The sequence below is a fragment of the Mauremys mutica genome, chromosome 5 (genome assembly GCF_020497125.1).
Source record: "Mauremys mutica isolate MM-2020 ecotype Southern chromosome 5, ASM2049712v1, whole genome shotgun sequence".
Taxonomy (NCBI): domain Eukaryota; kingdom Metazoa; phylum Chordata; order Testudines; family Geoemydidae; genus Mauremys; species Mauremys mutica.
This window is the reverse complement of record NC_059076.1, coordinates 26708959-26736928: the sequence shown is the minus strand read 5'-3', so window position 1 is coordinate 26736928 and position 27970 is coordinate 26708959. Positions and strand designations below refer to the sequence as shown.

General features: G+C 37.9%; 1 protein-coding gene across 10 annotated transcripts in view; it reads right to left on the bottom strand.

Moving 5' to 3' along the window:
* Positions 1–27970, bottom strand: part of CCSER1 (coiled-coil serine rich protein 1) — a 1044860-nt gene that overhangs the window by 469220 nt on the left and 547670 nt on the right. For all 10 annotated transcript variants that reach the window (XM_045019268.1, XM_045019270.1, XM_045019277.1 and 7 more), the window contains exon 8: positions 124–207. In XM_045019268.1, coding sequence (XP_044875203.1) covers positions 124–207 — 84 coding nt within the window. The remainder of the gene's footprint in view (positions 1–123; positions 208–27970) is intronic.

The window sequence follows — 27970 nt, the reverse complement described above, 5'->3', positions numbered from 1 at the left end:
TTAATATAGCCTTAAGATGTCCATCCTGCAGAAGGTGTGAAACTGTTTATTTAGTTTTTGTATGAGTGACCGACCTTGTCAGTTAAAGTGAACTTCTCAGACAAAAGGGCACATCCTGCTTACCAGATCCTCACGTAGTTGGGAAATGAGTTCATCTCTCTCCTTCAGCTGCAACTTCAGCACTGAACATTCATCTTTCATTATATCCTATAAAAATACATCAAAAGAGATGTTATAATAGGCTAGGACTTGTACTTTGCTCTTGACAAGAAAAGGCAGATTCACACAGTGTGAGATAATTACATCCGAGTAATGAAACTCAATTCTCCTCTGTTATGTGTGATATTTTTAATAACATATTCTAAGTTGTCGTATAAACAAACTAGTGCAGCCAAAGTCATTCAATAGCTCCCTGAATAGAAGTCCATTTTGTTAGTGCCTGATTCTTTTAAGCTTTTTATTGAAGTTCCTCTCAGACATCTCTTACTTTAGTTTAGGAACAAATGGTCATAAAATTCCTAACATTTTCTGTGAGCAGAACTATGAGAAATATCAGAGTAAATGAATTACTGGGGAGTTCTCAGTCTGACTGCAGATGGAGAAAGGAAGCACAACAGACATTCACAAAAAGGAAAGCAACTCTTCCACCCACATATGCATGTACCATGACAGCAAAAACAGCAATGATACTGACGCTAGTTGGGTGGAGGAAAAGTAAACACAGACCACTCTTCTTGCTTGATGGTGCATGTGTAATTAATATCTATATGAGAATTTGATGCTCATGCAATTGAAATTGCAAATAGCACAGGCTACACCCAAACTTGGATCTGTCAGGCCCATTGCATATTTTCCCCATAAAATTTTGTCCATTCATTTCAGTCTTGACCAGCAACATTCGCAGGCCTCATTTGAAAAAGGATTGTCACTCATATGTACTTTGTGATATAGCTATATATCCACAAGGGACTCAAATGATGATAGACTCCTTTTTAAAACCTAGTCCACCCCAGAAAAGCTATAGAGGTCTAGCTATAAAGGAACACCTTATTATTGTAGATCCAGGTTATACTGGCAAAAAGAGCGTTTTTGCCAGTATCTACATCTCCACTAGGACTCTGGCCAGCATAATACTGTCATAAAAATATCACCTCCTAACCAACATTACTATACCAGCAAAGACTTTAAGTGTAGAACTGGCTTAAGTGACCTAACCAGGATATGAAGAAGTTAGATCTTCAGAAGTACATCTACCTCTTTACGGTATAGATGTGCTTGCAGTTCTAAACTAACACGCAAAACATAAAAGTGACATAAGTGATGAGTGTATTGTCTCATTGTTCAGAACTTTTCCCCCTTGGGAAAATGTTCAAGTATAATAAGCACTTTTCAATGCAATTACACTGCTTAACTTTTGATCTAAACAAATTAGAGGGGGGGAAATTATAATGGCATGTAATACAAAATATTCACAGCTACAGAAAAATAGATATATCTGTACAAGATTAAAAATAAGAGCCCCACATCATTTTGTACTGTTAGTCTAGATACCAATGTAGTATTTTAGTGCTGTTGTCTGGATAATATGGAGGGACTTCAGGATTTCTCCTTGTTGGGCTAGAGGAAAATTTATGAAGGTGTCTATAATGGTTTATTATTTTTATCTACTCATCTGTCTATTCAGTAAATAGGTCATTGAAGAACGTTAGTTGAAAAAAATATATATAATAAAAACTACTCAACCACCAAATACATCCCAGCAACGAAATATAAATACCTTAATTACACTCTACATTATAAAGCAATGTTACATTTTTATTTATTTATTTTTACTTTTGAAACCTACAGATGTAGAAGACTAGAAAGTTATGGAATATAAATGCTCTCTTACCATTGTTTTATCTAAAGCCCCCTTATTCAAAATGGGGCCATTTTTCTTGAAGACTCGCTACAAAACTGCGTCACATTTGATGTTGAGTAGTCATGCCTCTCTTTCTATTTATACATGTCTAAATGCCTTATCTCAAGAGAGCATCACATTACTCCTTGCAATCTGCTTCTTTTGTCCTTGTTAAATGAAAGAGTCAAAGGAGTAAGTGAAGGGAGCGAAGCAAGACAACCCTAAGGAAGGACAACGTATTACTAAAGTTTGCGAAAAATTATAAGATTTTACAGGCATAGTAAATATAACAAAGCTGCAGTGTACAGTACATAGATTGTGACATACCTTACAGTAGCAGAGGGGCTGAACTGTGGCATTAAGCCATAGCTCTGTGTTGGAGGCTGTGTGGAAGCACAACATGCTAATGAGAGCTTCATGAGACTTGGTGCCTCCAAAAGCTGCTAGGTACACAGAACCGGTGACGCTGCTGCATTAACCCTAAAGAAAATGCCATCTGAACCGTGATGCTACTCAGGGAGCTAACAAGCTCACTGCCTCTGGCCTCTCCTCACACCTTTCAGGAACTTACTGCCATCATCAGCGCTTGGCAGAGAAGTGCAAATACTGCAATAATGCCCAACCCCTCTGCGGCAGCATAAAGTGGTAGCCACCTTCCTGCCTCTCCTTCAACAGCACGTGCATACCGGAACTAACCAGAATCTGGCCTCATGTCACTCCCTACACTGTATTATACCATCCAATTCTCAAATCACCTACATTATATTACATGCAATTATTATGTAGATTTGTTGTAATAATTAGACACAATGCATGCAAACGCAGCTTTACAACAGCCAAAGTAGGGATAAAGAATTTAGAACATATAGAACATAAGAACGGCCGTACTGGGTCAGACCAAAGGTCGATCTAGCCCAGTATCCTGTCTACTGACAGTGGCCAATGCCAGGTGCCCCAGAGGTAGTGAAACTAACAGGTAATGATCAAGTGATTTCTCTCTAGTATGTGTACCAGGACCACAGTATTTTATTGTTTTACTCTGGGGCATTTGTGCAGACACCATCTGTTCTAAAAGGGGATTGTGTGAAGGCAGGAGAGAGTGGCACTGTGGATGTCAGTGGCTTTTCTACTTCTCTATTATGTCTTCTGTAATATGTACATAACAAATACTGTCAAACACAAATTTCATTGGGGACACTTAAGATATAATCCCAAGTGAGGACAGGAAAAGGGAGGAAGACATAAAACAAGAATAAGGCAGTAGAATGGAGGAGGAAGCAAAGATAGGACAAAGATAGGGCCAGTGAGGTTGCATAGGAGAACACCAAAGACAGACTTCTTTGCAAGAACTGTGGGAAACAGACATCTCTGCCAAAGCGTAATAGTGACAAATTGAATAGTGGCGCACAAGAATTATTGGATTTGTATGTGTTAGCCTAAGGTTAGAAAGAGACCACCTTTACCCTGTGCAATGCTTGGGGCAACTCTCATTACTGCATATTGTCAGACTGCATATTGTCAGACTGCAGGTGAAAGTGGTGCAAGGCCATTACATTCAAGATATGGCTATTTGTTAAAAAAGCTTTTTAAGGTGAAGAAGAAAAGATGACACAGGCCAATGGGGTGGGGGGGGGCGTACAGTAAGAAGTGATAAACTGGCAGGAATCAGTAATTCACCAACATGGAATTGTCACCACAGCCTAAGAAGAACAGATCTGTCACCACAAACTAAGAAGAAGAGATCTGAAGAGGAGGGTCTGCTTTTCAGCAGCGTTGCCACCCTTACTTTGAGTCCAAATGAATTACTGAGCTTTGGGGAAAATCTTCTTCTATAATAGGCAATTTTTGCACATCTTGTGGCTCCATGCTGATTCTTGACTATTCACATATTCCCAGCGAATCTTTTAGCCACGTTTGTGAAGTTTTTAGAAGTTTAAAATTAGTTTATATCCATTTTATGATGTACACGTGTTTCTCACACTGCCATCATGTAATAATATTTACTGAGGGAATTTGAATACATTCACAAAGAATCTCAGAATTCATGTACTAAACAAAACCAAGGCAGATAGATTTTAGAGTCTGAGTTAGTTAATACAATCTCTGATCATGTAGCTTTCACCATTCCAGTTTACCACATCAGTACCCTCTATTTAAAAAGTTACTTCTTTTGCAAACCCCACAAGCGAGTCTGTATATTTACATTTGAAAAATAACTTTATTCATCCCAATCTGCTGAGTCCCATCTCCCCGTGCCTATTAGTAAGTGCTCTGTACACAGCACCGCTTCAAGCATACTTTCTGATTTAATAAATGTAACATAATAAAATATGAATGTTTGATTTTTGTTGACAAGTTTTTTCTTGACCTCATGACTTCTGAGTTAATGGAAGCATAAGAATTATGCTCTGTATACAGTATAGTAAACATGTCAATAGGAGTGAAAATACATTATGAAAAGACAAATCAGACTACACTTGGTTTTTTTTCAATCAACAAATAAATGATTCCTAAAAGAAATGAGGTCACACTGTAGAGGAGACAGCATGCTGAGATAAGTGAAATACTTACATAACATAAGAACAGCCATACTGGGTCAGACAAATAGTCCATCTAACCCAGCATCCTGTCTTCTGACAGTGGCTGATGCCAGACGCTTCAGAGGAAATGAACAGAACAGGGTAATTATCAATTGATTTATCTCCTTTCATTCAATCCTAGCTTCTAGCAGTCAGACATTTAGGGACACTTGGAGCATGGGGTTGCATCCCTGACCATCTTGGCTAATAAGTCCATCAATGGCTATCTTATTCTTTTTTTGAACCTATGTATATATTTGGCTTTCACAACATCCCTTGGCAACTAGTTCCACAGGTTGACTATGTGTTGTGTAAAGAAGTATTTCCTTCACACAACATAACATGACTGAACTATGAGCTTCTATTCAAGGAACACTGTTAGAAACATTATTGGGATGGTAAATTCCAACTTGTTGCTCTAAAACAATTAGCTATCAGGTGCATTTTATAAAAATGAATCCAATACTGTACATTGTGTTTTAGATTTTCTTCCCTTTTTTGCACCTTAACATTGGGAACAGAATTCCAGCTCTTACCTTGTGTTTTCATGTTGGATCTAAGCTATTTCTTATTAAATGTGCACCTTAGTGGACTACTATGGAATTATGGCATCCTTTTCCTGTTGTTTTGTTTGTGTTTTTATTTAAACTTGCTTTTAGTTTCCAAGACTGACTATAATCACTATGCATCAATGTTAGTATTTTCCTGTTTCAGTCTAATATTGCCCATCTGGGAAACTGCTAAACATAAGTAATAAACCTGTTTTTCATCAGATCAGTTCGCAGGGTGACAAATTGAACGGCATGTGGGAAGACAGATGCAGCAGGTTATGCATATGAGCCAACAATAATAATCATTTACATTTTGTAAATTTGATACCTCTGCATACTTAGGAACAAACAGGCATATTGTGCTTACTATAATCACAAAGCAGAATAAACAGAACTAACCTGGTATTAAAGAAGATGCATTTACTGCTATTTGCCTTTGATGCACAACAGAACATTCTTCCAATACAGTACTATATGATTAGAATAAAATAAAACTCATCTGATAAATGTATTGAATTTAGACTGCTAAAGAATGTTTATCAGCATGGTTGAATTTCTATTCACCTATTATTGAGAACATATTTTTTTTTAAATTAGATAACGTTTTCACTTCTCTTAGCCAGAAAGGATTAACTTTCCCCAGATGCTCTGATCTTGTAATAACTATACACATGCTTACTTTTACTACCAGAAGTAAGATCTACTCCATTGGGACTACTCACAGTAGTATATTTAAGCACGTATGTAGGATTGGGTCTGCAGGATCACGTCTTTAGTAAGTTAGGGAATGGGTTAACTGTCTGTATGGAGAACATGGGAGAGTACTGGTCCTTCCCTGAGAACTTATGCAACCTGCCAGCTAGGAAGAGAGAATTCCAACCAGTAAAGCAGGGAAGTGGTAGTAACATGGAGAGGGCCCTGTAAAGAGGAAAAAACAGTTGCTTTCTCCTCTTCCTGCTCAGGAAGAAACTGGGGTTGGGAGGTTCTGCGAACAGGCCCAGACCAGAGACCAAAGAACAGCAGAGAAGCTGACCTCTGCTTCATTAGAAAGGCTTGACCTGAAAGATATTATGAATCACAGTGATTTCTTTTGACTGGGCTAAAGAAAGCCCATCCTGATTCGCTTTACATTGTTGCTGCTGCTAATATGAACTTAACAGAGAGATGCTGTGATAACAATGTTTATTTAGGTACCATCTAGAGAAATCTTTGGTCCTTACTTTAAGGCCAGAAATGAGAAAATCCTAGAGCAGAGACCTTTGCCTAAAAGGGACACAGCTGTTTAACGTTTCTAAGGCTACACTACAGAGCTTGCAGCAGCTCAGCTGTACCAATGCAGCTGTGCCACTGTAGCTCTGCTAGTGCAGACACTCAAAAAACATTGGGAGGGAGCGCTCCTGTCTACTTAATTACTCCAGCCGCTGTGAGCAGCGGTAGCCACATCCCCACCTACAGTACTGGTCACATTGGCGCATAGGTCAATGTAATTTACATTTCCTCAGGGGGCATGTAGTTACTAGCTCCAGTCCACGACCATACCTTAAAAAAAAGGGGGGGGGGGTAATGTTGCATTCTTTGTACCCAACGTTGTACAATGGAGTTTTGGGTTAAAATAATCTGATCCTAAAGCAACAGAAAAGGCTAGTGAATTTACAGCTCTAGTAAGAGTCCCTTCTTATATATGGAGTCTATTTTCAGAGGCGTATGAGAAACATCACACATGTTTTTAAGTAGTGCAAGCAGGAAGTATTCAAAGATCACACTGAATCATAGAATCATAGAATTCAAGATCAGAAGGGACCATTATGATCATCTAGTCTGACCTCCTGCAAGATGCAGGCCACATAAGCCGATCCCCCCACTCCTTTAGCAAGCGACCCCTGCCCCATGCTTCGGAGGAAGGCGAAAAACCTCCAGGGCCACAGCCAATCTACCCTGGAGGAAAATTCCTTCCCGACCCCAAATATGGCGGTCAGCTGAACCCCGAGCATGCGGGCAAGACTCTCTAGCCATACCCTCTGGAAAAAGGTTAAGAATATCATATCATTGACCCATTGTACTATTTACCAGTGTGGCACTTAATTAACCTATTGACTAAGCCCGGTATCCTATCATACCATCTCCTCCATAAACTTATCTAGCTTAATCTTAATCTGCTAGCATTTCATGTAAAATATGATCTACTTTTATTCAGGTTGAATTAAGTATTTATTCATTCGGTCTAAGAATTCATTTATCCAGAAGAATCCAGGTCAGCAGTATCCATTCCACCTGTCCCAGGCCTAAAATTCTACTCACATTCTACTGAAAGGTTTACTTATTCACTATGAGCACATAACCTGTATTAGTTTAAAGATTTATTAGTTTAGAACTAAATGAACAGTATTTCCTTCATCACCGCAAACCAGCTGTCATTGAACTGTGAAATACAGACTCAGCAAATTAATTTTTTGCTACAACTGGATACTCTACCTGCAGCAGTGACAGTAAAAAACATGGAGTTCAAAATAATGCAGCTTGAGTTATGTGTGTGTTAAAAGAGAAGAAAATGAAGTCCATGATTTAACACCAGGAAAACAAATAAGCATAATAGACTTTCAATAAATGTAAGTGAAATGAGTTCCTAAAAAAAAAATGAACTGCTCTGAAGGACACTTTTAAAATAAAAAGTATGTTAAAAAGGTTAATATTATGTATTAAAAATAAGCACAAAGTGAACCTGAAACTTCAGAGATTTGGCATTTTTCTGTCAAGTCAGATAGTTGGAAAACAGAAAAATATTCCATTGGTACTAATGTGAAAATGTAAAGAAAGAAGGGAGGGGGGAACCAAGCTTACCTAATAATTGCTTACTGTATATAGCACCTTCCATGCCAAAAAGCACCCCCCCCCCCAAAAAAAAAAAAGCATTGCATACTTTACACAGCAATCATTTTACCCACCCCTGGGATACTGCCACCTCTTCAGTGATACATAGCAGCTGTTTAATACCACACAGCAGCATTACAAATCAGTTTAGCTTAGAAATGGAAGGAAAAAAGGTGCGACAGATGCAAAATTTCTTAAAGGACACATTTTAAATCAAAATAATTAACATGTACACAAATGTTTCAGAAAATTAAATGTTATACCCAAAGTTGGAGAGGATATATGGGTTGAAACCTGGCTCCATTGAAGTCAATGGCAAAACTCCCATCAATTTCAATGGAAGCAGTATTTCAACCTCTGTATTTTTCATAGAACCACATAAATTTGTGTTACTCTGGACTCTCTCCAATTTCTGTGAAACATTCCTGTGACCTCTAACTATGGGACAACAACTAGCAGTTCTTATGGTTTGAGAGAAAAGATTGAAAAATTTGAACCCTAAAGTCTGAAACAAACAGGAGCTCGAGAAAAAAAAATTTAATTACTGTTTAAAATCTCTCGATTCTTAAGTGAATCTTATGATTTTCTAACACTGGTTCTTGTCATTTTTGTCAGTATTTTTATCTCTGAATTTTAATAAAAAATTGTTTGGATTTAAACATCTTGCAGCATTAGCAACATTAGAACAATGCTATAGCCTTTACACATGGAAGTGAAATGGAGTAGAAGCAAAACAAATTGACTAGCCTATTTTCTTTTTTCCAATCTGGCTGTATTACAAAAAGTGAAGTAGTAAATTAGACTAAGTACAATAAGGCTTATTAGGTAAATTAGAAGCAAGCTGAGAAAAAAGTTAGACATCTCATAATAATTTAAGGTGTTAAACACAGGTAATCTAATTGGTTTTTCAGAAACATCATTGTAATTTGACAGTACCCATTCAAGAGAGAGATTTTATAATACAATTAGGGTATTGACACACTTGTAGTCATTAAAGACACCACTGTATTTCAACTGCTACCATAGAGTGCTACCGTATCAAAAATACTGCAGTATTTCTGAATACTCAGAATAGAAATAACCATGGTATCTCAAACGGGTCTGCAGTAGCAATGGTCGATAAATGTAGGCGTTTAGTGTTATTACTGTTTACTGCTCTTTAAAAAAAGCATATTTATATAATGTAACTATTGGCTTTATTATTTTTATTTTTAACAAATCACACTGATCCTTGCACAGTAGTATGTTGAAACCCCGACTCTTGTGACAGATTAGCATACCACAGTATGCAGTGGCATACCCCAAACCCCAGAACAACTTTCATAGATTTATTTTTTAAGACCAGAAGGGGCTATATTATGATCATCCATTCTGACCTTCTGTATAACATGAACTATAAAATAAACAGTAGCAGAACCCAGTGGAATTTTTTGCCTCCTGCTGTTGCAGAAAGCTGTGTTTCCAACTTAGTGATTTTATTGCAAGCCTTGAGATATCTGGTGTTTTTCTTAAAGCCCTAGAATGATCTTGCTTCTGCTTCTTCTAAGTAAGTTTCCTCGTAACTGTAGAGAAAAGTTTGAATACACGAATCATAAAAGATTAAACCATCAAAAGACAAGAGTGTGTGTGTGTATAGAGAGAGAGATATAGATATATTATTTTTAAGCCAAACTAATAATTTTTTCTGAGCCTGATTCTGAACATTTGGGGATAGCACTATTGAGAAAGCAAAGAGGTAATCAAACTTTTATTCCCTACTAGATATAGGAATTGGGCCTGTTATCCCAAGCAAACAGGAAAAGGGAAACAATCCAGAGAGCTACTTCCTGAAGATTCCTGATGTCTTCTCTATAACATAATACTTGATAACTGAAACAGCCAGTTACAAGGAAAAGGGCCTTGTAAGGACAAGAACTTTGCATAGATTGGGGAAGGCTCTTAAGAGTCAAAATTCAAATCTTTAGAAATCTGCTTGTTACTGAAGTATAAATAATTCTTGGTGTAGTAGCCTCATGGTGTCTTGAAAATATGCAAACCTGTCATACATACTAATAGAATCAGTGAGTATTTATTTACAAGGGAGTATTAAATACATCTTCGTGCAGATCTGGGATAGAAGTGACAACCACATTAAGAGTTGTAGTGAAGGGCACTGGTTCTCTGCCATGCAGTTAAACACATGATTAAAAAGACCACGGTGCTATAAACTCCTAGATTTATGTAAAATAGGTGTTTCTTCATGAAAAGGTTTGGTAGTAATATATTTAATCCCTCGTACAATTCAGCTTATACTTTTCTAATCTTTCTAAAAAAGGAAAAATGTTCATGTTAATGTGATTTCTAAGGAAAAGGAAATGGTGTTAAAACAATACATAAAGCAACACTGAAGAAAGGCTCATCAATTCTGTACGAATGTTTATCCAAAGTTTGTCTCAACCTCTCACTTGGATTTTTGGAAAAAAAAAAATCTCAGGCTCTTTTGCCAATACATCATGGCATCCATGAGGCCAAAGATACTATGAGTATGGACTCCTGCCCTCCACTCCCTAACATACTGGTACTTTTGGTTTTGGTAAGAAGTGTGACAGAGAAGTAGTATTCCTTTTTAAATGGTTAAATAATAGAACTAATTGAAAAAACAAGGTCCATTTCAATTTGGAGGTTAGAACAAAGAGTGTGTGTTGACTTTTCTATTATTTAGACCACTTGTGTCTTAACTAAATGTACTTGACTATGTGCAGTATTCTAGGCATTCCATATTACTATAAGAATTGAAAATACTTGAAGTATTTAGGCAACACCACCCATTTAAAGCAATCTTGGTGTGATTTGTTTGTTTTTTAAATGAGGACTACTTTAATATATTTTGAGGGTGGGAGGGTCCTCTCAGTCTTATAGTCAAGTGGGTAACAAAGTTTCCATGTTACAACTCTTCAGTTTTCCAAACATATGATTGTTTGAACACATCGATCGTTTGCCTACATTTAAAACATACTGCTAATGAGTTATGCCCACAGAGCAAGGTGAAAATTTACCCAACAGCAATCAGCTACATTTCATCAGCCAACTGTCAGAATTAATTGAATATAAACAGCCAAATGTACAAGGGAGGAGGAGAGAACATACACATTTGTAAGCATATAATTATGCAATAAACACTTTATACTACGCACAGAATATGACACTTAAGATAAAAACATTAGTCTTGGACAATGAAGACAACTCTAGAGGCAGAGTAATTTAACCACAAAGAATTTGAGCTCAATTTCTTACAGGTGAAAAACCTGACACCTGAATGACAAAAAAAATGTGTGATGAAAAAGTTCATGTCTATTGTTTACCTCCTTGGAGAGGAATACTGGGGTTTTAAGTGTGTGGGTCCCGGTGGCCTGTAACATACAGGTGATCAGACTAGATCTGATAGTCCCTTCTGGTCTTAAACACTATGGCTATGAAATGAATAATACTAACAACTTAGATTTTAGGCCCTGATTTAGAAAATAGTTCCTATTGAGCAAAGCATTTAAACATATGGTTAACTTAAAGCATGGGATCAAGTCCCATTGGCTTCAATGAAAACTAAGCCCACATCTAAATGCTTTGCTGCTTAAGGATTCTTTCTTGAATTGGGACCTTACACCGAATTATCTATGAGGCAGGGAATGAATCTCAATCTATGTTTGTAGAGCACTGTGAAAAGTTACAGCACTCCATAAATTATGATAATTAATACAAGGTGTCACATGACTAGCTCTGCTTTCTGACTGTACTGTTAGTTTTGCTGACCCACTTATGTCATCTCCCATTTAGGACATTACTTTATAAGTATAAAGCTTGTTCAGAGAATCAGAATTTGATATGTAGGTAAGACATGGATGGTTTTAAGAATCTGTTACAGTTTGTAAGAGGGAGGAAAAAAAAAAAGATGAATTATGGTCTGAAACTACAAGTCCCCCAAGAACATGCCAGAACATGCTGTACAACTTCAACTTCTATTGGGTTTCCTGGTTTGGAATCCTGAGAGTTAACAATTCATGTACAATTCACAGACATCTGACTGTGAGCGTTAGCGTGGAAAATACTGTTTCAAGGCAAAAAGATTTCTATTCACATGGCACAAATGGCTGAACCATATATACACATTGTATGTGTTGTCGTGAACAATAAAACATTCTAACAAAGTCAGTCATAAAAATAAATAAATAAATAAATAAAAATCTGTCAGATGGTAAGACTAGGAAACACCACATGGTTAAGGCTTAATGTTCAGAAATGACTGACAAATATTGGTTGGAAGCGTTCCCAGGACCCCTAGTACATATGGTTTGGGAGTGTGAAGTAGTTAAATTGTTCTGGTATAATGTGCTAGAAAGAATTAATTTCTACTTAAATTATGATAACCCCACTGATCTCCACTTGTATGTCGGGTAATGCATCAAAACTATATCAACTCTCTCACACTAAATGTGTCTAGTTACTTAGTGTAACCTTGTCGGGGGGAGGAAACAAGTCTTCCTATCATCTTGGACAGACGGACCGACTGTCAGAGAGCACAACTCCCCGATACGCCACAAAATTTGAAGAAAAAGTACACATATGACAAGGTTTCTTGAAGTTCGGCACATTATGTTCATGTCTTCATCACAGCAATTTCTTTTTAACGTTCATATTGTGCATTACTTGATAATGACTTTATCCACATCTATGTCAATCCAAATAAAGTGGGTCAAAAATATATTGAGCCTAATTCTGTTTTCACTTACACCAGTGTAATTCTAGTGACATCGGCAAAATTATTCTAGATTTACACTGAAGTAAGTCAGAGGAGAACCAGTCCCATTATATCTGAATATAATGAGAGAAGGGGGAGTATCATAGTCAATATTTATTTTGATTTGACCAAGGGGTGTGATGGTGGTGCTGGCATATGTGCTTAAATAGTATCACCTCTCTATCCCAGTACAACTCAAACTCCCTATCAGCAGACATGTTTTACAATGAAGACAAAATTATCCTATAAGGATACACTGCAGAACAGTAAAGCCTTAGTTTTAGGTTGTGATGTTTCAAAATATTTTGTCACATTTTCAGTAAAACTGGCAGGTTTGTAACCCATTTCATTGCCTTCACATATTTGCTAATTAAATATTAGGATGTCAATGTGCATTTGATAGTCACATGCAGACTTTTCAGTAGATTTTCACCACATTGTAAACACAGGGCATATTCATCAACCAATATTACAATTTCACGTACACAACTTTCAGACCTCATATAAGATTACACAGTCTTCCTGGATCATCTAGAGAAGGAGATCAAATATTTTGAAAAGTTGATTTTGAATCACAATATATTTTGCACTAAGTAGAATAGTGTAAAAACAAGCACTAAGCCATATTCTGCTCATTATACCAAAGTCAGTGGAGTTACTTTGGTTTTGCACAGGTGTATCTAGAAGGATTGGACCCCACTATTTTCAGTGTGCCAACTTCCAGGGTAATTTATTTTATTTTTTGCTGTTGTTCAATCTTACTATTTTACACCATCAAAAAAACAAAACAAAACTTATTTTTCCTCTTCATGTTTCCATCTCTGTCCCTGCTGTTCCAAGAAACTTCTATGCAACAGAGCATACATTTAAGTAGAGATGAAAAATATTTTGGGGAGTTTCCTGAAGAGATATCTATGAACTTTCCATGTCATTTCTCCAGCTATTGGGTTACAGAAACACAAAGAAATTGATACCTGAGTAAACTCCAGTTTCAGTGTGTGAGCTGCATCCTCAACTACACAGTGACCTTATATTCAAATGCATTTTTCATTTGAAAGTGAACCTTTGTTAAACTAATGTGATGCTTTGCAGCTACTTTTTGTGCAGCTACATCAATCTTTAAATACCATGGACTTTGGATAAATGTAGACCGTCTATTTGCTGCACTGCCATTAAAAAGATCATTGCACCAGAAAAGAAGGGTACATCTTAAAGGGTTTTTAATAAGGAAATTAATCTGTGTTAATCCAAATATCATCAGAACTCAGGTTTAAGAAGTTATAGTTTTGCTGCTATGCAAAGACTTACAAACACTAACCGTATGTCAAAATCTCTCAGATCTGAAGAGAGGCATTAATTTACATAATTAGTTGTCTTTAGAAAACACATTTTAAACCTTCATAGTTGGAGTGCACAGAAATTTAAATTCCTGTACTAGAAATTTAATGCAAAAAATATTTTATAATTTGTTGGGTTTTGTTTAAACAGACCTATTCGAGACTAAAGTTGGTTGGGAATTTTTCAACAAATTTTTTTTTTTATGTTAGAACATGCCAATTTGCTGAAATGAAACATCTCCAAAAAAGTTATCAGTTCCAGGGAATTTTTTCTTGGGAAGAGTTCTCAGGTTCAGGATGGAATTTCTGGTCAAAACCAGAGATAGAGCAACCCCCAGAAGAGTCAATAGCCCATTAGTTGAGACACCCAGGATTTGCAACAGGGACTTAAATCTGGGTCTCCCATATCCTATCTGAATACCCTAACCTGGGTTACATAGTAAATAATTTCCTCTCTCTCTGGTCCAATTAATATTTAATTATCTATACAAAAGTGAAACAGCTCCAACTGAAGAGAGAGAGCACTTCATCTCAGAATATCCAATATCCAAGTGTGAGTCACTCACCTGTCATACAGGATTCACAGGTGCAAGTCCTGTTCTGAATGAGGCAGGGGAGGGATTTGAACCTGAGTCTCCTACACTGCAGATGAGTGCCCTAACTACTGGGCTACTATTCTGGGTGGCACAGCTCTCTCTGAAAAATCTTTTGACAGATGCCGTTATCATCCCAATGTGAGATAAAACACAGAATTTTTTCATAAAACAGATTTCTTGTTTTCCAGCCATCCCTCTTCTTCTTAGCATATGCACAGGGTGCCTCAGGTGGCAGGTGACCAGAATTCATCACCAAATTTATTACAGCCACTAAGGCAGGAATGGGCAAACTACGGCACATGGGCTTAATCCAGCTCGCCAGCCATTTTAAGATGAACCTTGAGCTCCCACAGGGGAGCGGGGTCTGGGGCTTGCCCTGCTCCAGCCAGGGACCAGGGTCGGGGGCCGCTCCACACTACTTCCGGAAGCAGTGGCAGGGCCCCGCTCTGGCTCCTATGTGTAGGAGCAGCCAGGGGGCTCTGCACGCTGCCCCTACAGCTCCCATTGGCCAGGAACTGCAGCAAATGGAAGCTGCGGGGGTGGCACCTGCCAACAGGGCAGCATGCAGACTCACCTGGCTGTGGCTCTGCGTAGGAGCTGGAGTGGGGAAATGGCCGCTGCTTCTGGGAGCTGCTTGAGATAAGTGCCGCCTGAAGCCCTCCCCAACCCTGATCCCCCTCCCGCCCTCCAAACAGCTCGATCTCAGCCTGGAGCACCCTCCTGCACCCCAAACCCCTCATCCCCAGCCCTACCTCAGAACCTGCACCCCTTCCTACACTACAACCCCAGTTTTGTGAGCATTCATGGCCTGCCATACAATTTCTATTGCTTGCTCTGGTGCTCCAGCTGGGGAGCAGGGCCGGGGGCCATTTTAGAAATAGGCCTTTTGTCTGACTTAAACTAATAATTTGGAACTACCTCAGGACAGTGTAGATAAACCAGCGATTAGTTTGACCCAGTCTCAGTCTTCAGACAGCCTTGCACTTATATCTCTATCCTTCAACTAAAAGGAATCCAATTGTCTCTACGAGACTTGGGGCAGTGTAATAATCTTTCTTTAATTATACAAGAGGGGAAGTAATTAGCTGATATTAAACAAAAGTAATATTTTTGGTACAAATGACAACACCGAACCAGTTTACCATAGTTAGGGTACTAGAACAAAAGAAAACAAGATGGTTGCACTTTAGAGAGTCATGTGAACCCTCTTCTCTTTCTGCTTGTCAATATAGCCAGGTATCTCTACATTTATACAGCACTAATTAAGACAGTGGAATGTGAGAGCATGGTCTTGTAACTCCTTTCCTTACGTTTTTTCTTTGCATGTGAAGGAACACAAAAATGTCAAGTGAAACTCAGCCAAAACTCATCTGGGTTTGACCCCCATTAACCAAGTTTCACTCCACTCCAATTACTAGAACATTATTAGTGACTTATATTTTTATTGAATTATTCTGTGCAACAGAAATGTTTAATTAATGGATACATCCTTTTTTACCCTGACACGATATCCTACCTATATACTCTTATATGACCCTCGTTTCATCTTAGTACAAGAACGTTTCTCCTTATCCCTGCCTAATTTTCAAGAAAAATATTTAATTTACAGCAGACGTCTCAGTGTCTTCTATTTTTAGCCAAAAAAAGAGAAGAAACCCTTTTACTCTGAGATAATTGTCCATTTTTCAACCCAAGAAGTCTACTCTGACAGAACCGAGAAAAGGGCCAGCCAATGGACGTGGTGAGTGAGAGTGGCTAGATTAATGAGCTCATTATAATTCACTAAAGAGTGATGTGGATATGACTACCTACTTTGATTAGTTTTATTACTGTAGGAAATTGTTTCATATGCCAAGCTCATCACCAAGCATGCCTGGGAAAAAAACAGTGTAGTAATCAGACTTGATATGAGGAACCTTTCATTAGTCCGTACGGCTAAAGGCACTTATAATGAATAAGGAAGGTATTAAAAAGATGGACATGACAGTGTCTAGCATACAATAATCTATCATGGCTAATAATTTTGTCATGAAAAGTGCAATGATGGTCTTAAGTAAAGAATTCGGTACAACAGCAGTGTTGATATTGTGCATAGTGTACTATTCCTGTAATTATGGGAAATTCTGACAGTAATACATCTGGACAGTTTAACAGGTCAGGTTTACCCAGATAATAAATCCCAGTCCAAATTATCTATGACTCACCTATTCTAATGAAAATATTAATTAGTAACTGGAACTTCTACAGAAATAGCAGCTCCCTTTAAAAGTGACAAAACTATTCACACAAACAGTTATAGCAGGCTGTCTGGAAAGCTTTGAAGAATCAGAAGTGAGATTTGAAGAGAAGCATCTTAGGAAGAAAACTATAATTTGCTTTCAAATTTCAAATGTATGAGCAGGCATGCTTGCCAACTCTTAAAAATGGAAATCAGGGGCATTGAAAAAGTCATCTTTTAATGTGACTAATGCTTTTTAAAATAGCAGAGGGTTTTTTCTTTCTTTTTAAATAGTGTTAAACAGGAATTGTGTAACAAATGAAAATAGGGCTCTCATTGCCAGAAGATAAAACATACTTAGTAAAGGGAACAAAGTTTATCAAATTATAAATTGAATAAATTCTGACCAGAAAGACACAGGTGATTAAAACAAACAAAGAAATGTTCTCACTTGTTTTTTTGTTAAAAAAAAACAAAACAAAACCCCAAAACAACAACAAAAACCCCTCTTCCTCTGCAGAGATTTTTTATACTAGATAGATTATTAGTACTTCAGTAAAAGGGCAAGATAATCTATTCTTCCTATGAATAAAATTGTGAGCCTGGGGGCAGGAGGGGAAAGTAGAAGCTGTTCTAGAAGAAACCACAGGGAAATTTTAAGTTTTTAATACATTGAAGAGCTATTTAAAAAAAAAAGCAGCAAGCTAGACCTTGAAATTAATTATATGTTATTCAAGGCAATTAAAAATGCCAACTTCCACGGAAGGAAAAATTGATTCTAAATAAGAGGACTGCATGACCCTGTCATGTCTCTTCTATATTATTGCCTCATTTGGGTCTTAATTCTGCCCCCAGTTCCACACCATGGATGTCAAAAACCTGTAAAGAAATATAAGATCTTGGTGACTTGACATTAACTTGTCATTCTTCAAAATAGGCACAGTATGGTCTGCATGGCCTATGCAAGTTAGAGCTGATTTAATACCATATAAAAATCAACAATTGGCCACACACAAGGGGTTCTGTTAGCTGATGGGAAAGTATCGGCATTGGTGAGGCCTCATCTGGAGTACTGTGTCCAGTTTTGGGCCCCACACTGCAAGAGGGATGTGGAAAAATTGGAAAGAGTCCAGGGGAGGGCAACAAAAATGATTAGGGGGCTGGAGCACATGACTTCTGAGGAGAGGCTGAGGGGACTGGGATTATTTAGTCTGCAGAAGGGAAGAATGAAGAGGAATTTGATGGCTGCTTTCAACTACCTGAAAAGGGGTTCCAAAGAGGATGGATCTAGACTGTTCAGTGGTACCAGATGACAGAACAAGGAGTAATGGCCTCAAGTTGCAGCAGGGGAGGTTTAGGTTGGATATTAGGGAAAACATTTTCACTAGGAAGGTGAAGCAGCACTGGAATGGGTTACCTAGGGAGGTGGTGGAATCTCCTTCCTTCGAGGTTTTTAAGGTCAGGCTTGATATATCACTGGCTGGGATTGATTTAGTTGGAAATTGGTCCTGCTTTGAGCAGGGGGTTGGACTAGAAGACCTCCTGAGGTCTCTTCCAACCCTGATATTCTATCTAGACTTCTTTGTCAAATTAATCATCCTTTACTTGTGAAAAATCTTAATTGTGTGGATGAGTTTGTTCAGGTAGCAACCCAGAGTGTCCCATCCATCCACATTTCCCATTTCTCTTCAATATTACTGGAAATCAAATAATATAATGGTTCAAATCTGTGGCCAAACTCCAAAGATACACCTTGAATCAGTCAAAATGTCCCCTCTCTGTTTTCTGTAACTCATATGCAATCACACTTTTCCAGTTATAGGATGATGATGATTTGGTCATGTGTACACATCCCACACCTGAACCTTATAATTATTTTTAACCTATCATGCCCATTAATAAGTTTCTGAAAGATGTTACTCCTTAAATAGGACAAAATATCTGGACATAGGCAACCAGCTCCCAATTCATGTTTTGGAATGTATGTCACTGAAGAAATAACCTGGGATCCTGTTCAGTGCCTAAAATCCAAAATTAACAGTATGACTGGGACAAACATATCCAAGTATGAAGTTAATGGGAGCTGCTGCTTTAAAAGAAACAGTTCAGTTATTTAGGAGCCCAAATACAGACTTAAAAGATCTAACTTTAATTATTCACCTTTGAAAATATTAGCCCAAATTTTCCACTGACATGAAGACACGTTTTCCTATTATTTTTCAAGTGATATCAAAATCCATTCTGCCTTCATGTAGTTCTGGTGATAAATGCAAGACTAAGCAGATGGTCTCATGGGAGGGCTTCAATCTCCTCAACCATAGTATGCAGTTCTGGGAAGAGTTGGGATCCACCTGACCAAGAGGTGGAACGGCATCTTCGTGAATTGACTTGACAACCTAGCAATGAGTGATTTAAATTAGGTTCAGAAGGGGGCAGGTCACAAAAGACCTCAGATAGACATCAGAAAAGGCAAACTTACCAGAGAACTAGATGTTTAAGGGACACGAAAAATTACAACAGGGAAATCAGCTCAACATCTTAGATGTCTATATACAAATGCAAGGAGTATGGGGAATCAAGAGGAAGAACTGAAAGTATTAGTATGCAAGTTAAAATGGCATCAAAGGGACTTGGTAGGATAATCTCATGACTGAAATATTGGTATAGAGGGGTATAGCTTGTTCAGGACATACAAGCAGGGGAAAAGGGAGGAAGGTGTTACACTGTACACCAGGAATAAATATACTTGTTTTGAGATCCAGAAAAAGGTGAGAGGCAGACCAGTTGAAAGTCTCTGGGTAACAATAAAACGGAAAAAGAAAAGAAAAAAAAAGGATGTCATAGTGCAGGGTCTACTGTAGACCACAAAATCAGGAAGAGGTGGTGGATGAGTCCTTTCTAAGACGAACAGAAATATCCAAAACACAAGATCTAGTAGTAATGCCGGACTTCTACCCAGACATCTGCTGGAAAAGTAATACAGCAAAACACAAAGTTTTCAATAAGTTCTTGCAATGTACTGTGGACAACTTTTTCTTTCATAAAGTGGAGGAAGAAAGCAGGGAGGACAGCCATTTTAGACTTGATTCTCACCAACAGGAAGGAATTAATTGCAAATCTGAAGGCGGAAGGCAGTTTGTGACCATAAAATGATACATTTCATGATTTTAAGGAAAGGAAGGAGTGAGCACAGCAGAATAAAGACAGTGGACTTAAGAGTAACAAACTCAGACGACTGGTAGGTTTGGTCCCATGTGAGGAAAGGTGTGTTCAGGAGAAATCAAAGAGACAATATTAAAAGCACAACAGCAAATTATCCTGATGCAAAGAAAAAGATAAGAAACATTGTAACAGGTCAACATGGCTCCACCAGGAGCTCTTTAATTAACTGAAAATCAACAAAGGAATCCTGCAAAAAGGGGGAACATAGATGAATTGCTAAAGAGGAGTACAAAAGAATAGCACAAACATGTAGGGACAAAATCAAAAAAGTCTAAGGCACACAATAAGCTACATCTAGCACGGGGCATACAAGGCAATAAGTGGTTTATAAATATATTAGGAGCAAGAGCAAGACCAAGAGAAGTGTAAGGCCCTCTAATTAGAGGGGAAGGAGAGCTAATAACTGATGACATCTAGGAGGCGGAGGTGATTAATGCCTATTTTTCTTCAATCTTAACTAAAAAAAGTAATTTGTGGCCAGATACTTAACATAATTAATATGAACAACTTAGAAAATGACCCGTCAGGAAAGATTACAAAAAACTGGACATTTAGTCTTGAGAAAAAGAAAACTGAAGCAGGACTGGATAACAGTCTTCAAATATGTTAAAGTCAGTTATAAAGAAGAAGGTAATCAATTGTACTCCATGTACACTCAAGGTAGGACAAGTAGCAGTGGGCTCAATCTGCAGCAAGGGAGATTTAGGTTAGATATTAGGAAGATTACCGCTATAATTAGAAAGTTTAAGATCTGGATTAGGCTTCAAAGGTTGTGGAATGTCCATCACTGGAGGTTTTGAACAACAGGTTGAGACAACACTTGTCAGGGATGGTCATCAAGGTTTATTTGGTCCTGTCTCAGTGCAAGGCCCTGGAGTTGATCACCTCTCAAGGTCCCTCCCAGCCCTACATTCCTAACATTACTAGAAATGTAAAGTATTTTATCCATGCTGCTGTAGAATTTGACCTACAGGTAATACAAACATTTAAAAAATTCAGAATGTGTACCGGTAATTAACCACCAAGGGAAGAAAGATGATCCTGTGTTTAAGGCATCTGACTGAGAATAAGAAAATCCGCATTTTGTTCACATACCTCCTGTGTCATCTTGGGCAAGTCACCAACTCTCTCTGCTTAAGTTTCCTTATCTGTAAGGCCAATGTCATAGGGTTGCTCTGAGATTTATTTCATTAGCATTTGTGAACCCCACTGAGGTATTGTAGTGATGGGCACCTCAAAACGCCAAACAAACAGACCTTTATAGAAATGCAGTAAGTCCCAGCTGCCAGGCCCCAGAGATACCTGGAGTCATTTTAGGTTATAACCTTTCCATGTGCTCCAATATTTATCCAGGTGACAAAAGTATTTATTATGTTTGTGAATGGAAAATGGACAAAAAACTTTTAAGGGCCGGATTTCATTAGTCTTATTCAAGCTGAATAGTACCATACTCCATTAAAATCAGTGAGGCTACTCAGAGTAAGGTGCTACTCTGCCTGACTAAGGATATCAGAATCTGGCCCTACTGTATTATTTTACTATTGGAATGCAATATAATAGTGCATAGATGATCCACGACCAAATCTATACTCACCTGCCACGGTTTGCACTAAAATATCAAAGTTCAACAATAGCTTTCTAGTTCTTGAATATTTCCAAAATAATTTAGTATTTTGAGGTGTTGGAGGTTCAGAGTCCTTCGTTTTCCCATGCAGGAGGTGAGAACCAACTATTTGTAGGGAGAACTGGGAAGACTCTTTGGAGCAATTTTTATTTTCCAGCCGTAAATTAGCTACTCTGTTCAGGGAAAAATGCCTTCATAAACAGACTATGGATCAATCCAGCATCATTGAAAAGCTTATTTGGAAATGTTTCTAATTGACAAGGAGTGTTAATTAGTAATCTGCAATATTTCATAAATGAGATCCAGCTACTGAGCAATCTTGAGCTGTTTTGCTCATATCAAATAGTAATTTACAACACAAATGCAGCACCCCTCTCTCTTGTATTTGAATACGGGTGATAGATTCTCCTGTTGTAAATCGACAGACATACTGTTTGCAACCCTTGTGTTAAAACCCTTGAACTACCAAGATTATTGGTAAATTGCCTGGGCTGAAAACCTTACACCATGTAATCAAAATTCAACTGAGCAGCAATTTATGGTTTAGTAAGATTTACTGTTGCTAATGGCAAACCATATTATAATTAAAATGGACAAGGCAGGCATCAGTTTATTTATTAATTATATTTTATTATAGAGATTATAGGGATAAGACCTTAAAACACTTGAGTAGTGTATGAGTATATATTTCTTTAAACCAAATATGTACTAGACCAATTTCTATTTTATACTGAAAGATTATATAATACAACAGCCTCCTTCGAGGAACTCCCACAATTGCCAAATTAAGTGGCATCCTTACATAACTTTCCCTGCTTTTGTCTGTTCAAGTTTTGCTATTAGTTTGGCTATGTTGTCGTGATATTTTTAAATGCCTATAATTTACACAATAAAAAGCAAGCAAACAAATCATTTTCTTCTGGATAGATCACAGTGAAAATTTCAGTAGATGTGTGCTGTACTGCAACAGAATTCATCTTCACAGCACAATTCTGCCTCTTCTCAGATCAATATTAGAGAAGGACCTGAACTTCAATCCCAACACTGGAATTTGAGGATGTTAGAAATCCATATAAGACCACACTTTGTGACTTGTAATGGCAGATTTCTAGTCTGCATATGGGAATTTTACCATTGGAAGAGTAGGTCCACACTTCTACCAGTCATTTAACCCATGATTCAGGAAAGCACTTACATGTGTGTATAAACATTAAGCATTTGAGTAGGCCCCAAGATTTCAATGGGAATATTCAGATGCTTCAAGTTCCGTGTATGTTAATTCTTCTCTTAATTAGACCATAATCCTTACACTATAGGTTTTGAGTGTCTGTAATCTTTATATACTATGGGTTATATACGGCCTACATTTTCAAAAGTGACAATTTTAGGTGTCTCAATTTTGGGGTGGCTAACTCGACACCCTCAAAGCAATCTGAATTTCAGTAAGTGCTGACCACCCACCCTGTCCAAAGTATTTACTGTCTCTCACAGTTGGTAGCCAAACATTGAGTTTGTCAGAATCATTAGTCACTTAAATTTAGGACAAATGTGTCTAAATTTTTTATGACTAAGATGTGTCCAGTTAGATGAGGAAATCATTTTGAGATAGATCAATTGTTGTTTTTTTAAACAGACCTAACAGCTGACAATAGTAATCAAGACTAGCATAATGTAAGAAATAAGCCGTTTTGTCTTAAAATACAAATTCCAAACGGCTTATGCAAAATGTGTATTACCAGAAAGTGTCTGTGTGTACACCTACACACACACACACACACGTTCTCCCCCTTTCCCCTTTTTCAGATCCTGTTTGACTTTTACAATTACCCCACAAGAAACTTTGCGCTCTTCAATACATTACCAAGATTTTACTCTTTATCTTCTATTTCATTATGTTCTCTCTGTCACACAGATTTCTAAGTCACATAGAAGATGGTGTATCCGCAGTATCATTTCTGACATTTATTCATCAGTGTGATCCACTCGCTGATAAAGAGACCTCTACATTCTTCACCTAACATGATATATATCCATATTTATCTAAAGTCAGATTCTGTATGTGGGTCTCTCAACTACCTAAAATATAGGCAAAGGTCTCATTTCTTTACCTTTATTTAAAGAAAAAACAAAGGGACTGTCATAGACACTATATATTCTTGACAAGTATTCAAAACCTGAAACCCCACAACAATTACACACAGCAGTAACTAGACAAACCAAACAGCAAAAGAAAAATGAGGAAAAATCCTAAACCACACAGTTCTGAAACATTCAAGAGCACATATTAATCCGCTTAAACTTGGTTGCAAAATTATACTAATTTTGGCCCTCACTCTGCAAACACTCACATGCTTAAGTTTACTACTGTGAGCAGTCACTACTTACAGTAGTAAAGTTAAGCACACATCTAAGTTCTCGGAAGCTCATGGCCTTTTTGCCTATTTCAGATGGTGGCTTATGGTTAACATTTTTTGGGAGGAGAGGGGAGAGCATGGGGGAAGAGGTACTTTGTTTTTGAATGAAGAAGCTCAATTGTAAGTTAAAGTGCAATCCTTTTTGGAGTCTTGTCATCACAAACAGGCAGGATATGGGTCTGTTAAGGTCACTGTTAATTCAAGAACTGCACAACAATGGTAGGTTGCTCCTTGAGGTGTATTAACTGTTGTCAGCTCCTCAAATGCTAAATGTATACCTATCAAAGATCTCTAACTGAGATGTGAGAAGATCAGTAGTTGATCACAAATTCGTCTACAGCTAGGACATTTAGAAATATCATCAGTATCAACTTTAAAATCAGAAGTCATTAGCTCATGATAGATGCAAGATGGCTGCCACCATTAAAATGAGCAGAATATTTTTTAACTATAATTACTAGAGAACAACAGTCTGAGCATGAATTTCATAGAAATAAATGCATATGTTTGAATTTTTCGTTAATATGAAAACCCTCCATTTTCATAGTGGTGCACGTCATCCTGTACGGCTTTCTGAGAGTCTTGGATGCTCTCTCTCCCCCCATCAGCTTCTTTTAGCATGGCCAGACTGGCTGCTTTTTCATTAAGTCATTAGTCTCTTTTTCTCCCCCCCAAAGTGTTCTAACAGCCCCCTTTTTCTTATTGAACAGCCCTCTGTTAAATCCATTTATTAGCTTGTTCTTGTTATTTTATTCAGGGCACGCTTTCAAAGCTGTTTAAAAAAGTGTCTTTTGTTGTTGTTTAAGGTAATGGCTTCATCCTTTGTGTAGTTGCTGAAAATAGCAGCTTTGCTTTCACAGGGTTGTTCAAATGTATGGGTTCTATTCAGCCAAAAAAGGTCTATGGTCATTGGTATACGTACTGGAGAACCCTGTAAAGTGTACCAAGCACCTCTGACTCTCTGCTGGCAAAGTGTTTGGAGGTTAGAAAGGTTTAGATAAACCCCATGTTTAGCGCATAATGTATGTGAAGTATGTGAATGGGCTTCTCTGCCTTTTAACTTCAGCCTCAGACAATCAGTCATCAGAGGTGCCATCACGCAATAGCCCTGAGTAACCAGTTACCGTACCTTGAATTCTGACCCTTGCGGTCCTCATGTTTCTAAAAACCAAACAAGGGTATGAGGAGTGGAATAGTTTTAGTCCCATCTCTACATCGGACTGTGAATTTATACAAGTACTATTTTTTAGAGAGAAAGAGGTTGAATGACAAAAAACCACCTAACTAACTAAAAAGCAACCCACCATTAAGCGGCAATGTTTAAAAAAGGGACACATACACCTTCAAGTGGAAATGTGAAGTTAGATCAAAACTGCCTTCAATTTGCCAGTTCACTATTCTGTGTTTGGATTAACAAATTTAGAAAGTCAATGAAGGATTTAAATCTCTAACAAGGTTTGTGATCCCTAACGGGGACATGACCTTGAATGGGGTTCCTTCGTATTATAACTCATGGAATGAAACTTGCTTTGGGACAAGAAGTTCAGAACTCATAAGAACCCTATATTACAGACACTGTCTTCAATTGTTTTTTCCACTTGAATTGAGGATGGGATGGTGCCTTGAAAGATTTTTGCTAGGTTATGGAGTAAAAGAGCTTTTGCCTATCTTCCCTCCTTTATGCAGTGAACACCATAGACTACTTGAAATCTTGTGAGAACAGTTATTGGAAAAATCATTAGCCCGTGAAGGAGAAGTCAGTCGCTTTTGGCATGGGAGGAGAACTCATATTTTGAACCAGATTGCATGATATAATTTAGTTGCAAGGCAATGAACTAATTTCACCAAGCCTATATGCAACATGAACCCAGAAAAGTGTCTGGGTTGGTCTGTATACTGCATGGCACAGGAAGCGAAGGTAGGTGAGTTAATAGAAAGGGTTTTTAAAAAATATATACATATAGATATATATACACACACAGGGATGGTGTGACAGAATTCACCTTCTATTCACATCCTACATGGTACTGTAATAATCTTTGTACAAAGCATATCTTGTACAAACTAATAACATCATGGTGAACTCTATGTAGCAATATTATGTGTTAAGTTATGAATTCCCCCTCAGTGATGTTGGTAGCACACAGTCAAACCCATGTAGCCCTGATTAGTTAGGAGTGGTTAAGTAGGTCTATCTTAAATAAAAGGATATGTGTTTCTCTCAATATATGTATAAATAGTAAACAAGGTCCTTGAGACAGCAAGGGGACAGGAACAGACCAATCTGCAATTTAGCAAACAGTATGGAATCTCTCTCACCAGGAGACTCCATGTCTCCATCCTCACAGCTGGAAAGAACTTGATTTAGGGGTAACCCTCAGGAAAATGCATTTCAAAGAGTTACAGGACTATAAAAAGTGTGCAGCAAGAATACCCTATGTATTCACTCTCACGGACACCCAAATCTCACTTAAAATCTCTGTGTAGTTAAACTAGTTTTATTCTTTAATCAAAACTAATCCAGTGTTGTGAAAAGTTTGGTAACTCCAACTAAAGTAGCAAACTGCTGTATATTGTTTCTTGAGGGGCAAATACTTCTAATATCTGAACTGTCCAGGAGAGAGCTGCATAGTGAAGCGCACATTTCTGGGAGGCAGCTGAAAGTCAGGTGTGGCTGGGATGTTTCTTACAGGCTGCTGGGGTTAGAGTTGCTGGACCAGGACTGTGGCTATTCACAGACATTGAGGGTGTGACCTGCTGCTGGTTATGAGTGACCCAAGTTGGAAGCTGCAGTTACAAAGCATTGTGAGGTACCCAAGGTTGCAGGGCAGGACAGACCCTGACTGGTCTGCAATTGTCATAGATGGTGACTGAAGATATGAAAAGAGAGACAACTATAAGACAACAAAGTAAGGAAGAAGCAAACAACAAACTAGGAAAGAAAGAAGTGAAAAAGAATAAGGAGTGAAGAAACTGGAAGGAACAGTAAAGAACAAACAAAATAGACTGGAGGGAGATAGTCTGAAAAAAATATGGAGGGAGGAAGAGGATAAAAGATATGGGGATATTTTTTCTTCACTCTGATATGTATAGCTAAGAACGAACAAACGCTAGGGAAACATGTACGTTAATTTTGTTCTGCATTTTATACAGCATTCAGAGACAAACTTGTATAGTAAAATAATGCAATGGCTATATAGAATACTGTATAGAACTTTTTCTTAATGATTTAAGTATTGTACATTGGCTGTGGCTTCATTGGGGTTTCCAAGCTTGTGATGTTGAAAAAGTCCACTACAGAGACACTGGCTGAAATAATGTTCCTCTCAGTCTAGCCTGTAGGAAAGAGTCCTGAGGAAGCCAACTAGGAGAAAGAACAGCCTGAGAAGAGGTACATAGCAGCCGGTTTAGCAGCAGATAAAGGAGCATGAGGAAGAAAGATTTTGGCCCTGCAGGCAAAGGAATAAAAGCAGGGCTACATCAAGAGAGCCTATGGCTGGAAAAACTCACAGTAGCCTTTTTTTTTTTTTTTTTTTTTTAAAGGGGCAGCTACACATGAAGGTTGCTGCCCCATTAAAAATTGCTCAAGTCAACAAGAGTCAACAAAACAGAAAGAAGTTTGAGGTTATAGGTTACAGGAGACAAGACCACTGACTGATTTTTCTCTTTAATAGGAAGAAAATGGGAAAGATCAATTGGCTCTTCAGGAGGTAGGGGATAGTTGGGGATCTGGTTTCTTGAGCAAAGGGGAGCTAGAAATGAACTACAGCCACACAGTAAGGACCAGAGAGAAGAGAGTGCGGCAGAATGCTGGATATAGAAACCTCAAAGGTCAAGTGAGGAATAAATACATGCATGATTAAAGACTGGCAAAACAGAGAATCTGTGTA